Raw genomic sequence first — 13,171 nt, forward strand, 5'->3', positions numbered from 1 at the left:
TTCGAGCGGAACGTAGGGGTCGTGCGCTCCGTAGTAGGTATAGAGGTCAAGGTCGATAAGCGGATACTAACCAGCTAGGGACAGTCCTTTTTCTAGTAGCTACGCTAACCGTACTAGTAGTAGGTAACCCCTATATAGGCAGCCGGTATAGTTTCTATATATGGGGTGTTCTCCGCTGTTGAGGTAATAGTAGTATAGCTACTAGTTAAGGTACTACTGCTTTCAATCCGGCGGGCAAAGTTAACTAGTTCCTAAAAGGAAGTAAAGGGCTTCCTTTACTTAAGGATATTATTACGGATACTCGGACGGAATATATATATAATTTAGTCGATCCACTAGCGGTTAGGGGTCGGGTACGGAAGCTCGGCTAGAAAAGCGGTATATTAGTTAACAAAATCCGATACTACTTCTGTAGCTTCCTAACGGAGTTCCTTAAACTTAGTATTTACAATTAGGCTATACATTCCTAGGTCTAAGAGTTAATTCCGTAGGAAGGAAACGAAGACCTCCTAGGTAACTTTGCGGTCGAAATACGGGATGCTTGCGTAGTGGTCGATGATATAGTTGACCCAAACTTACTTCGGGGTATCCGCTAATCCGTTGATTATAAAACAGATACGCGCTGTATATATAGCGAAGACGGTAGGAGAGAGCTAGAACGTAGATTTGTATTCGAACAGGAAACGGTTTAGGGCAGCTATATCCTTCCCGCTATATTTACGCAGTGTAAACGAGGTTTTAAATATAGAGGTAGTTAAGTCGGTTATAAGTAACGTAGCTGCTGGGTTTACTCTACCCTAAACCGCCAGAGAAGGGGGGAGGTATACCGGCGTAGGAGGAGCATAGGCCGAAAGGGCAGCGGAGGGGGCAGCGCGTCGCCTACAGTAGTATTATAGTTATCCTAACCTATACCTAAGGTCCTCGAGATACGTACGTTTCTCCTAAATAGCAATCTTACGCTTGAGGATAGTAGTTCCCTCGTCTAGGAACGCCTCTACGTTAGCTAGCTTGTGTTCCTGGGCCTAGAAAGCCGCTGCTATAGGATCTATACGCTAGGCTAGTATAGAAAGGTCGGGCTAGGTACCGGTTATAGTCTATAAGTCCGGCTAGCGGGCTAGGGTTGCCGAGTCCTAGCTCGACTCGGCCGAGCCGGGCAGGGGTATAGAAACTAGTAGAGGCGGCGCTTGAGGTCGGCGCGGCCTACTCAGCGGGCATATTAGTAGCGCTTCTATTACATAGGGCTATAGTCCTGACTTCAACAGTCCGGCGCCTTTAGTAGGGTAGGAGCGTTTAACTTTTTAGAGTTAAGGGTAGTAAGGCCAGAGTAAGGAAGGTTAGGAAGATAGCTACGCTGCTATAGGTATAATAGGTAGGGGTTGGGTAGTAGAGTATATTAAACGCTGCCTTAATCCTTAGGTAAGGCCTGACCTTCCCCTCTTTATCCTCCTTCCTCCCCTCCTCTTCCGGAGGGAGAGGTAGGGCGGCGGTCGGTCGTATAAGCCTCTCTTACGATTGGGCACCGGGCCGCGTAAGCCCCTCTCGCAATCGGGCACAGGGCCGCGTAAGATATGCGCGCGATCGGGACAGCCGTAGGGCTACTGCAGGCCATCGGGCCGTAGCTGTTTGTAGCCGAGGCGCTATAGCGGTGCTGACGGCGCTCCAGCCACACGCTGAGGCTGAGGCAGACCCGGAAGGCCGTCGGGGCCTGACAGAGATTGAGTACTTTCCATCGTTACATCTATGGATATCCTGATATTAACTAAGATATTTACACTACAAGAGGAAAGGAAAGAGGGATAGAATAAGCCCCGGCTTGGGTAGCATCAGAAGGGCACGTGCATATGCCCCACCGGTGTATGCTAGCAAGCGGCTTTACTCTACAGCAGGTCCAGATCCCACCCTACTCCGCCGAGGGTTGAGGTAGTGATATGACCATGGCGTAGCCCTGTTTTCACAATGCGCTTTGCTAAAGAGGTGTAGAGTGATGCTGGTTACAGGCATCATTTCTTAATGGTATCCACTGTATTATGGTGGATCTATATGTTGTAATTGAGGAGCTATAGCAGGGTGGTGCTCGAGAGGGCTGAGGAGGGCTTCCCCGCACTACAAAACTAGTTTCTACGGCTTCCTGTAAGTTTGGTAGTATAGCTTTTTTTATCATGGTAATCCCAGAATAAGGTCGTTTCTATAATGCTGTTATTGCTAATTTTTGCTATAATTTTGCCTGGCTAAGAACCCCAGGTGGCAAAGAACTACGTGGTTGGCGTTCTGGCTCCCCGCTACTGCTGGGCCAGTTTCCAAAACGTCACTGCGGCATCCCTCGAGCGCTTTATGTTATGCTTCCTAATCTATGAACTTAGTTAAACAACCCGAGATGCTGTTTGTACACGTAACATGGCAGATACATCTTTAGTATCTCTGAGTAGATGCGTTATGCATTATATAAGAAATTATTATAGGGAGAACAATATCTAAATACCCAAAATGGGCGGGATATACAGCAAGGTAACAGTTATAAATATAGTATCCAATGCTATGATAAACATCAAAGGATTTCTTAAACTTCCTGATCCTACTAATATTATTGATAGGAATTTGCCAAGCCTGTGTGGAGATAAAAACACAGGTCCGTAAGCGTATAAGAACCGATTCTCGATGGGAGGTACTACAGTACTTTATTAAAACACTAAGCAGTGTATTTATCAGTAGGATAGTTATCCTTATAGAATGATACCTAAATACCTAAAATAGACGAGATATACAAATACTCAACAGCTATGATTATAGTAACTGTTACTATAGTAAACAGCAAGGGAATTTTTCAATGTCCTGACCCTACTCATATTATTAAGAGGAACTCGCCGAGTCTGATAAAAAAGCCTTTCTACAAGCCTATGAGTTTCTATTCTTGAGGAGAGGCACCGTGATACTCTACTAAGATGCTAAGTCTAAGATGCTAAGTAATACATTTTTAGTCGGATAATTGTCCTGTTAATTTATATGCTTAGAGCCTATAAGGGATACTTCTGTAACTAAGTCCTTCTCTATACGGAGTACGACGTAGTTTGGATATATTACTACGTTGATGCTTATACTTGGAATACTATGAACATTAAATTTAACGCTTACGAAAGGATGCGATTGTTAATGCTGACTGATCTGCCTTTCAACGTACTCCTATTGGGTTTTATGCTCGGAACGATTGAAGTGGCGTGGTATATTGGAGAATCTTATTGATGGGCGCTGTAGTGAGTCTGCGTTCTTTTCCTAGTAGTACCTTGTATAGGCCTTTGATCTGTGTAAATTAATATTTCAATGTAATTGACTCCGTTCCCTAGAGGGACTTTGTAATGTCCTGAGCCGTATTGTCGGCGATCGCTTTTTGTTCACCGTTGGAGATCAGAACTACCTTGGTTACTGAGGTGGTATTCCAGGCCTGGCTTAGAGGGCTGGTCGGACACCTTGATCGGCTTGCTTTTCACGGAGCTGGGTGACGGCAGGCGCTCCCCAAGCATTTTCGTATTTGGCACGCGGCCGACCATCAAATGTCAAAGTCAAACAAAGATGTCACAGACAGGAGGTGATGGAGCTGGAGGGCCGCATGGCATCTCCAGCCACCCTTCTGATCCTCATTGAATCCATTTCGGCAAAAAGGGAGACAAAATACTTTCCAGATCGAGCAAAATCCGGTCATCATCCACTAAACCCAAGCAAGAGCAGCTTTGCCTTTCTCTTGTCGTCGGAAGCCCAGACCTCCTCCTGGGGGTACATGGTTCGTTTTCTTGGACTAGAAGCCCTAGGCTAGGATTACGAGGGCGACCCGAGAGGTTGGGACCACAATGTGCAGCGGTTCACCCGGACGGGAATGATCGATGTGAGATGGGAATTCTCCAAGGAACAGATCCTGGGGGTACCCAAGAGCACGAGGGTATACCTGTAGTGAGAGGAGCACATGTCGGAGGTATAACATTTAGGCCTCATCTCAACTTCCAGGTTCGATTTTATTACTCAACTAGGAGACCACATGGTTCGATACGCCCTCAAGAAAGAGGCACAATATCAAGAATATACATATAAAATGCTACGACAAGGTGTCTAAAGGTCCATCCTACACCCTACACGTACGTGCTCTCGCATGTCACTCCGCATTCTCGATTAGTTGTCCACGCAGGTGCTATGATAAGCCACGCTTCTCTGAATCGGTGGTGGCTCTTATGTTGGCCGCAGCATGCTGCTGCCAGAATATTCTTCTAGGTACCTAGGTACTTGTACAGCACTCAGTCCCTTCTCCTGTCCTCGCCATTTGCCGACAGTTCGCTTGGTCTCCTTTCCGTTGCAGGCAATTCAACTGGGGGAGCTCCTGACCCAGGGAGTACGGCAGTTTCGTAGGGATAGCTCGAGACGTCATAGACCCCAATGTTGCTCTATTATGGACATGTCAGCCATTACTCTGGTTCAGGCACACAAGATAAGGAGTCGAGTGAATGAGGGAGGAAGGCAGTGTTGACGAACCTTGGCGACCACCGGTATCTTTTTGACCCAAGCTATTGACCTCTGGCTGTCCGCCCATGCAACCACCACATGCTCCTCATCAGAAATACCCATGACCGACATGGCAAATGAGTCAGATTTGATGGTGAGCTCTTTGGTCGAGGCGATGCGGCGGACGTCCATGGGGCTTGAGTTCAGATTCGAGACCTGGAAGACGTATCCCTTGTCATTGACCAAGAACAATTCTTTCCCCGAATGCGAGAACGAGGCACATTGGATGCGGCTCCCTATTCTGTGTTTGCCGGTCGTGTCTCCCCGGATCTCGCTCCGGTGTCCGTCCTGGGGCTGGATTAACACCGGCGTGCCAGACTGTGTCCAGGTAGTAATGCAAACCAGACTCTGGTCCCCATCAAGCTCGGGCCGGATGAGAGCCGAGGAGATTCCATTGTCCTCGGACTCATGCAAAGGCACAGGATAGCGGCAATTGAAGAGCTCCTGGAACATGTAGAATGGGAACCGCCAAGTGTATGTTTGGATCACGCCGGTTTTGGAGCTGCGCATGCCGGCAATGAGAGAGAGGCCGTCGCTCGAGAAGGACAGCGTATCCACGGATGGACACGGCTTTCCAGGCGGACATGCTTTGCATTCGGGGAAACCGAGAGCGTGGAGACGGTGCTCTAATGGCTCCTCTGTCCTCCTGGCGTTGAAGAAGCGGACCGTGGCGTTATCGAACCCAACAACCACGCAGTTATCCTCCTTGTCTATCGCGATGCTTCTGCACCAGAGAGAAGATGGTATCCGATACTCTATCACGTTCGCACTTGGTTGGAATAGGTTGATGATTCGGAGCTGTGAATTAACCAGGTCAGCATGTAATCCGAGAAACATGTCCTAATCGATGAGCCAGGCGCACAGGCACGCCGATGGCAAGACGCAAGTTTCCCAACAAAAGAAAACAGGCCACTCACCGTTAGCTTTTGGTCTCTATTGCCTATGATGAACGCCAGAATCTCTCTCCCCACTGCGGCCACGAGACATGTGCTCGCCGGCTCTATCTTTCGCAGCTGGGAAGGTGGAGATGACCCAACATCCCACACTTGAATCTGGAACTGTGTCCAGAAAAGACAGAGGGTAGAGTTGTGCGACAGATGAACGTTGATGTTCTTTGATATTCTCTGCTTCGTGCCAGACCTGTGCTGGTTGGTGGTGAGGTCCACCAGGCTGATCTCGTCGAGCCGTTGAGACTCGAGCGTTGACGAGGAGAGAGAACTAGAATCGCCAGATGCAGAATTCGACTGGGGCTTTTTTGTCTGGGTGGTAAACATCTGCCTCCACTTCGAACGATGCTTCCCGGCAGAAGGCGGACTGACCAAAGGAACAGTCCGGGCTGTATGAGTCTGTCCAGTCCTTCCGACATCTACCTGCCTTCGAACCTGAGCCGACTCACTGGAGAAAGGAGGAGGCTCTGTGGCCCAGCTGGAGTCTCCATGCGTCAAGTCCGAGGGATCTGATTCCTCCATTACACCTAGCCTTGCTGCCTCTGCCAGGGCCCCAGATCGTGACGGTTCACTCCGCAAGGTCATAGCCGACCGGTGAAGACCAGGGGTTAGGGGGGAGACTGCAGGAGGATATCCGGCGCTCCGTGGTTCTATGAGCGTCGGGCTTGGAAGCTCTGCTCTCGGGACCCTACCTGGGATAGGTACGTAGTTCTCGCGGGGGCGTTCAGGTGTCAATCCCAGGCTGCTTGCAGAGCTGGAATAAAATATTCCCGCCGTTTCTGAGTTCGGGGGCAACAGCTGGAACTGGCTCGAGACATGCCGCTCAACGTTGATCGCATCCACATCTGGGCGGAGCGGCTCAACGATCTCCCAGATCTGCCTTATGCCTGGCACTTCGCGAGCAATAGTGACTGTCCCGCCACATTGGGGACATCCTGGGTTCGGAGGGAGGCGGATCTCCGTGGCTGTTCCAAGGTCCGGCTGTAACATCATCATCAGCATCTAAGAGAAGGGGATGTTCGGGGAAGGGTGTCGCATACCGGCAACTGGATACCACTGGACCGCAACTGAGAGGCACCGGCCAAATGGGACTCTGGGCAGTTAAGAACATAGAGTGCAGGCCGCGTCGAAGCATATCGACCACTCGGATCGTCATGGACAAGAATATTCCTGATGACTTGGTTGATGCCGTGGGTCATGTCCCTGTCGCTGACGCGATGGATGACCTGGCGCTCCATGAGCCTTGTACATAGAGCATCCAGGGCATCCAACTCACAGTCATCGACGCGCGAGCCCACCGTATTCTGGCGTTGAAGGTTCAGGGTGTCGGGGAGGATGATTCGGAAGTAAGAGCTGAAGGTAGCAATGACGTCCACCCTGGACATGTGTGGTGGGAGGCGAAGGTGGTCAAGACCTGTCAGGACCACATTCCGTAACTTGGCAGAGTTGGACTGCAGGCGCATGTCCTGCGTTTCCCGGTTCGCGGCATACTGGATGGACGCGGAGATGACATAGAGTGACACATCACGCAACGCCAGGAGCTGAGTCAACCAGTTGCCTTCTCCATCTTTGGGGACAATGGTGGAGATAGACTCGGACTGAAGGCAAGGAGGGAGTGGGTACTGTCAAGTGTCAGGATCATGGAACAGCAGGCGTCTGGAAGACATGGAGAGCGAAGGACATTCGGCGGGTGACTTTTATGAAATCACGTACCATGTGGGTTGTCAAAGTAGGGAGCTCACGCCGGAGCCGTGGTGGAAGCACCAGGATATCTGGATCGATATGGAGCTGGTTTGTCACCTCCTTACAGACCTCTAGCAGAAAGGACTTTGGCCCGGGGTAGCTATCGAACACCTGTTCGAGCGCGCCGTGGATTCTCCCAAAGCGTTCGCGGCGACCCTTGGACCCATGGTTCGGGGGCGCCTTGGGGTGCAGAGCGAGGACCCGAAGCGCAGAGAGGAGAAACTCGGCAAGATACCCATCCCGCAAGGGACGATGTTCCCAGAGATACTCGCGGCCTTCCGCGACGGTCTGAAGGACAAACTCAACTGCCCTGACAGCCACCTCCCAGCTCACAAGATACCCGAGATACCATCCAGCATGGGTGTTTTCGGGAGGGATCGTCAACCGCTGGAGGTCGAAGATGATCTTAAGTTGATACAGAAGGGTGATGACTAGGCGCTGGTATGACGGTCGATCCCCGGCGCTAGCGTATATTTTATCCAGCGAGAACCGACCCAGCAGTTCCAACACAATGTCGTCGACATCGCAGCGCAGAGTGAGGTATCTCCACGTGTTTGTCAGTCGCAGGAAAAGCGACGATGGCGTCGAGGTGGCCATCTTATGCAGCGAGGTGATGTGCCGCTCTCAAGGCATTTGTGTCGTCGTGCTCGGCGATCGGTGCCGCCTCTTGGACGGCATAGGGCCGCGCCCCGGGGCCACACTGATGGGGTCTGTTTCTTGCCGGCTGGGACGCTGATTGAAATGGTGTGTCGATCTCCACTGCGTCCGCTACCGCGTACACAAACAGCAGTTGTTGACTGCCTGTCAGGGGGTATGCACAAGTGACCAGAGATCTGGGCCGTCGACCGTGTCCGCACTTGTGAAGAACGATATCCCCGCGTGGGATTTCTAGAAGAGGGGAAGGTTCGTGCTGCCTTGGGTCATGGACAAACTATGGGCGCGGGTTAGGAAGGTGAGCTCGGGAACGTCTACCTCCGCGAATCCCAGAAACGCCTGGACTCATTTCCCCAAGATACCCGGCCAAGAAAGGTTTCCCGCACAACACAAACACATTGCGCTCCTCGGGCCTGGCCAAAGATTTTGCTCAGCGGCGTCCTCCTACTTCTACTTCTGTGTGCCTTGGTCGTGATAATTAAAGGCACCAACCCCCGGCAACACACCAATCCTTCATGGCGGATAAGCGTTGAGAGCGTCTCCTTCGCAGCATGATTCATCATTCTCCAATCCTCCATCCCCACGGCAGTGGCCCAGCATGTGGTATTCGTGGCTGAGCATGCGTTTCTTGGCTAACCGTGTGCGACAGGTCCCAAAGGAAGACATGGCCGAACGGGCAGCTAGAACCGCCCCCTGAGTTGCGGTACGTGGCTGTGTGTCCATCGATTCTCGGAACTTCTATGGCAAATCTATTCCAAGGCCTGCGTGGTTGCATGCGAAAGACCCCATATATGCGCGAAGCGATATGGGAAAACGACCATGAACGTTACATCGGCCCCCTCCCGCCCCATGCGAGCAATGTCCGCGCCCAGCAGAATCTTGGCTGAGAGAAGAGGACCACACAGTAGCAGTGGATCGGCACTCTGAACCGCCAGGTCGAAAAGCCGGACCGTTCAAAACGTTTCACGGGCCAGGATGGAGTGCTTCACCTGGTCGCGGGCTGCTGCTCAGGATGCGAATCTGAATTTCCCCTTTGTGGGAGGCTTGCACCACGCAACGCTGTGTCTCCTGTGTCTCCTTGGCTTGAGACACGGGATCATATCACAATACGTCTTGGGCCTGGAGGTTGTGAACACCTATCTGCAACATGCAGGATGTGGGAGACGCAACGGAACATTACTCGGCATCCTGCACTAGTCAACGCTGGTGGTGTGTGTGTTCTGTCGTGACCTTGAGAGGCACAGCCATGCAATTTCCAATATCTACGCCTCTCGTGGTCACCTACCATGGTAGGCTCAGCAGCATGTAGACCCAAGGAGGTGGTTGTTGGAACCGTTGTGAATGATTCGCTAGGCGCTCGACGGTGCTTACAAGAATAGCCATCCAGCTTGATAGAGCACCCTAGCAGCCCTACGAGCAGGAGCATTCTGCCCAAGATCGCCAAGCACGACTTGGCTGCTCACTGCCCTTCGTTTACTATACCCGCGTGGAGATGCCACATTCAGAGAGCGTAAGAAAGGGGTATCATTGAGCCGACCAGCCATCCCGTCCCCCCCCCTCCTCCTCTATCCATTCGATGAACCCTACCAGACCCTCGGCCCCCTGCCGAGCGGCCGGCCGCATGTTGAACCCGTACGACGTTGAGCGGAACGAGCTGAAGACCGACCTAGGTGCAGTTGACATTAAACTTCCCGCTTCCCGCCTTGCTCTCTCGCCGGCTTATTTGTCCAGGACCTTTTATCGCGGGGTGGCTGGTGATACAAAAACGGTAGATGTGCCTGTGCCTGGATCAGGAACAAGCTGGCCAAGGGGGACCTCAGAGATACTATTATTGAGGTCTAGAAGACCACAGCCTGGTCTAGTGTCAGATTCTCTTCTTTCTATTTGTCTCCTGACATCCCCAATCCTGTATCACCGCTCTGGCGCTCCCGCCATTGAGGACACGGGACCAGATCTTGGGCATTAACCATGTCTTCACCCTCAACTATGGATTACGAGAAACCAGAAGCCGTGAATCCCCAGCCCTTCTATCCCTCTGGCCATTCCGGCCAGAGCCCACTACCTGATGGCGAAACAACATTGCACAACTTTGACGAGGTGACCACTGCTGGGGACAGGCGAGAGTTCAGAGGAGAGAGTCTCTGGTATGGACCCTGCGTTAAGGTGCCTTTTGTCACTGAGCTGGCATGTCACTGACCACTTGACTCGATGACAGGCGCGTACTCCATGAGCGGCACATTAACGTATGTCATAGTATCGCAAGCCAACTATGCTTACCAGGTGTCAAGAGCTAACATGGTCCGTTTGGCATAAAGATGATCGCCTTCTCAGGGTATGAGACTTCCATTCTGCACTGGATGAGATGGTTTCTTGAGTATCTGGACACCTCATGCTGACTTGATGTTACAGGACAATTGGAAATGGTACCACTTGACTGTGTCCCTGGCCGTGTTGATGTGATATGTTTGCTGATAAACAATGTCACAGGCTTGTTCTTGGGTTGCGGCAAGTCTCTGGCAAGTGCCGGGCCTGGTGGTGCTGTTGTGGCCTACATTCTCATGGGCACCGGTGAGTAGGCTGACTCCCGAGGCCGGATCAGGAGAGGGAGGGATGCTGACAGAGGATTATGTGAAGTCATCTCTTCTGTTATTAGCTGCCTCGGCGAGATGACTGCCCTTATGCCCGTCAATGCCCCCGTGATGGAGTTCCCTCGGCGATTTGTGAGCCGTGGTGTTGGCTTCGCCGTCGGTTGGGTGCTCTGGTACGAATCTCTCCGCATATCCAGCAACACAGTCCCGACTTGATGTCCAATGCTAACCGTTGTCAAGGTTTGCTTATGCTGTCCTTGCTGGCGAGCAACTGGTTGCAGTCTCAAACGCCATCAAGTTTAGATACGACGACGGAACAACACTGTTGGAATGGAAGACTGGTCTGGAGACCGACAACGCAATCTGGATCACGGTCTTCCTGGTCTTGGTGGTGATCTTCAACATGTTCCCCGTCCGGGTATGTGATACTTGATCTCGTCGACTCAAGTCTCGCATCTCACAGGAACATGAACTGACGACTGGGTCCAGGTGTTCGGCGAGCTTGAGTATGTCTTTGGATGCTTCAAGCTCATGTTCATTGTTTTTCTCATTATGGTAGGCTGTCTCTCCCCCACTGACCCGACCCTTGCTGATCTTGCTGACTGACCCCTCAACAGTTCAATTTCATCATCTCCGTCATGCAGCGTCGGTAGTCCCCTGCCCCCGTGTAACGCACTTCGACTGATGGTTTGGTTTGTAGCCCGTAAGGATGCCTACTACAATGAGCCACTCGGGACGCGATGTAAGTGCCTGCGACAATGAGGGGACGTTACGAGCTGCTTCTAACATTCGGCAAGATTGGAATGATCCATATTCCTTCTTCAACTCTGTCTATAAGGCCAAGGATGAGAACCTCAATGTCAGCCATGTGATCACAGGTTCCCTCGGAACTCTTCTTGGTCTTTGGTGAGTTTCTCCGACAAGCAGACCTCCGGGGCAGCAACTAACACCCGATACCCACATCCAGGACAACCTTTACCAGTGTTCTCTTTTCTTACATCGGCATGGACATCATGGCTGCCACAGCTGCCGAGAGTAAGGCTCTGTCCGACGTGGAGAGCATGAAGATGGCCGCCAGAAAGATCAATCTGCGTGTCATCACTCTCTACTCCCTGGCCGTTCTGACTGCCTCCTTTGTTGTGCCGACGGACCACCCCTTCATTAACGGCGAGGCCACCTCTGTTAGCGCCCGTTCTGTCTTCATTATTGCCGCAGTCGAGGCGGGCCTACCGAAGCTTGCGCACTTCTTCAACGCAGTCTTCTGCTTCTCGGCCTTCACCTGCGGTATCAACTCCATGTACATCGCAACTCGGGTGCTGCACACACTTGCTCTCCGCGGACAGACCGGTCCAGAGTTCATCACTCGGCGTCTGCGCGCATGCCGGTCCGGTGTGCCCATCCGATCTGTGCTCCTCACTGGGGCTGTCATGATGGTGGCATATATGGGCCGTTCAGGAAATCCGGGCCAGGTACGAAGAGCATCATAGTCCGCAGGACTTCTGCCATGGGTCAGAATTATTGACTAACATTTTGCTGTCAGCGACTCGATGAACTGGCAAACAACTGTACCGTCTCCTGCCTGGTTGTCTACGCAACCATCTGCGCAACTTACCTCTTCTTTTACAAGACGTGAGTATCAATCACTCGGCTGGTACTTCTACGGATACACGATTGCTAACAGAGCACAGTCTCGAGGACGCCAAGCGCTACGGCAACACATCCGAGGCCCAGGCCGCCAGCTATGATCGCGACCACCCTCTGTATCCGTACAAGTCGCACGGCCAGTGGCTCAAAGCGAGCTACGGCATGGTTGCCTGCATCATCCTTATCCTGTTCAATGGTGTTTCTGCCTTCATCGAGCCATTTAACGTCCGCAAATTTATCGCGGCGTACATTAGCGTACGTGTTCACGCTCATCAACGTGCTGCTCTGGGAGCTTGCCTGACTGACATTGTCGACGCTCAGTTGCCGACTTTCCTCATCCTCATCGTCGGGTACAACCTCCGCAAGCATGGATTGAGGTTCTCTGACTGTAAGCAACAATCCTCTCGTCACAACAGGCCACGCGAAGACACAGAAACTGACAAGTTGGTAGGGTGGGCGGACAAGTCAAGGGACCTCAGCGGTACAGTCCAGGCCAGCAACTACAAGCGCAAAGGCAGACTCGAGTTCCCAGACAATGGCTTTACTCAGGCCAACCTGGACACATTTTTGGAGTGGCTCTGGGTTTGGTTGAAATAACTGGCTGGGGAGGTGTTGTTTGGTTGTTTTGGTTCCCCGTGACGGGTTGATTGTATATTGGGATATCACTCTCGGGTTTTCTCTCGTTCTTTGGCTTTTTCTCTCATTGTCATTTCCTCGTGACTACCCTTTTCTGTTCGGCGTATGGGCTTGGTTGGCGTACTTGGTCGACATGATAATTCCACTTGATAACAACAGCGTTGTGAAATGTAAGCTATGTTGGCAGGCTGGACGAGTCGGTCGCGTCACGTATTACAATTGACTGTAGCTCAATCATCACAAAATAAGTGAGCTTGTTGTTGTAGTTGTTCAAGTAAGAAACCCACCCAGGTTTGTCAAACACCAATCTCTTGCCGCTGGATGTCAAGCACCAGTCTAAGCCCAGGGTGGAAGGGAAGTTCTATGTTAGAACCAAGTTATGATGGGGGGTCAATGAAAAGTCCACTTATGTGCCTC

The 13,171-nt window shown here is 51.7% G+C and overlaps 2 protein-coding genes across 2 annotated transcripts; one reads left to right on the top strand and one right to left on the bottom strand.

Moving 5' to 3' along the window:
- Nucleotides 1-4,277: 4,277 nt before the first annotated feature.
- Nucleotides 4,278-7,829, bottom strand: VTJ04DRAFT_10631 (uncharacterized protein; the record flags this gene model as incomplete). Its single annotated transcript, XM_069358392.1, has 5 exons — nt 4,278-4,424; nt 4,513-5,340; nt 5,460-6,470; nt 6,530-7,111; nt 7,203-7,829. The coding sequence occupies 5 exons, from the start codon at nt 7,827-7,829 to the stop codon at nt 4,278-4,280; spliced, it is 3,195 nt and encodes a 1,064-aa protein (XP_069213960.1).
- Nucleotides 7,830-9,854: 2,025 nt separating this feature from the next.
- Nucleotides 9,855-12,715, top strand: VTJ04DRAFT_10632 (uncharacterized protein; the record flags this gene model as incomplete). The annotated part of the gene is made up of 16 exons (XM_069358393.1): nt 9,855-10,030; nt 10,102-10,129; nt 10,202-10,218; nt 10,296-10,309; nt 10,374-10,454; nt 10,521-10,647; nt 10,715-10,892; nt 10,964-11,029; nt 11,092-11,119; nt 11,175-11,216; nt 11,272-11,380; nt 11,442-11,943; nt 12,015-12,103; nt 12,163-12,373; nt 12,440-12,506; nt 12,570-12,715. 16 exons carry the CDS (start codon nt 9,855-9,857, stop codon nt 12,713-12,715), a joined length of 1,881 nt encoding a protein of 626 aa, XP_069213961.1.
- Nucleotides 12,716-13,171: the final 456 nt, after the last annotated feature.

The sequence above is a fragment of the Mycothermus thermophilus genome (assembly GCF_041956435.1).
Source record: "Mycothermus thermophilus strain CBS 625.91 unplaced genomic scaffold VTJ04scaffold_8, whole genome shotgun sequence".
Classification (NCBI taxonomy): Eukaryota; Fungi; Ascomycota; class Sordariomycetes; order Sordariales; family Chaetomiaceae; genus Mycothermus; species Mycothermus thermophilus.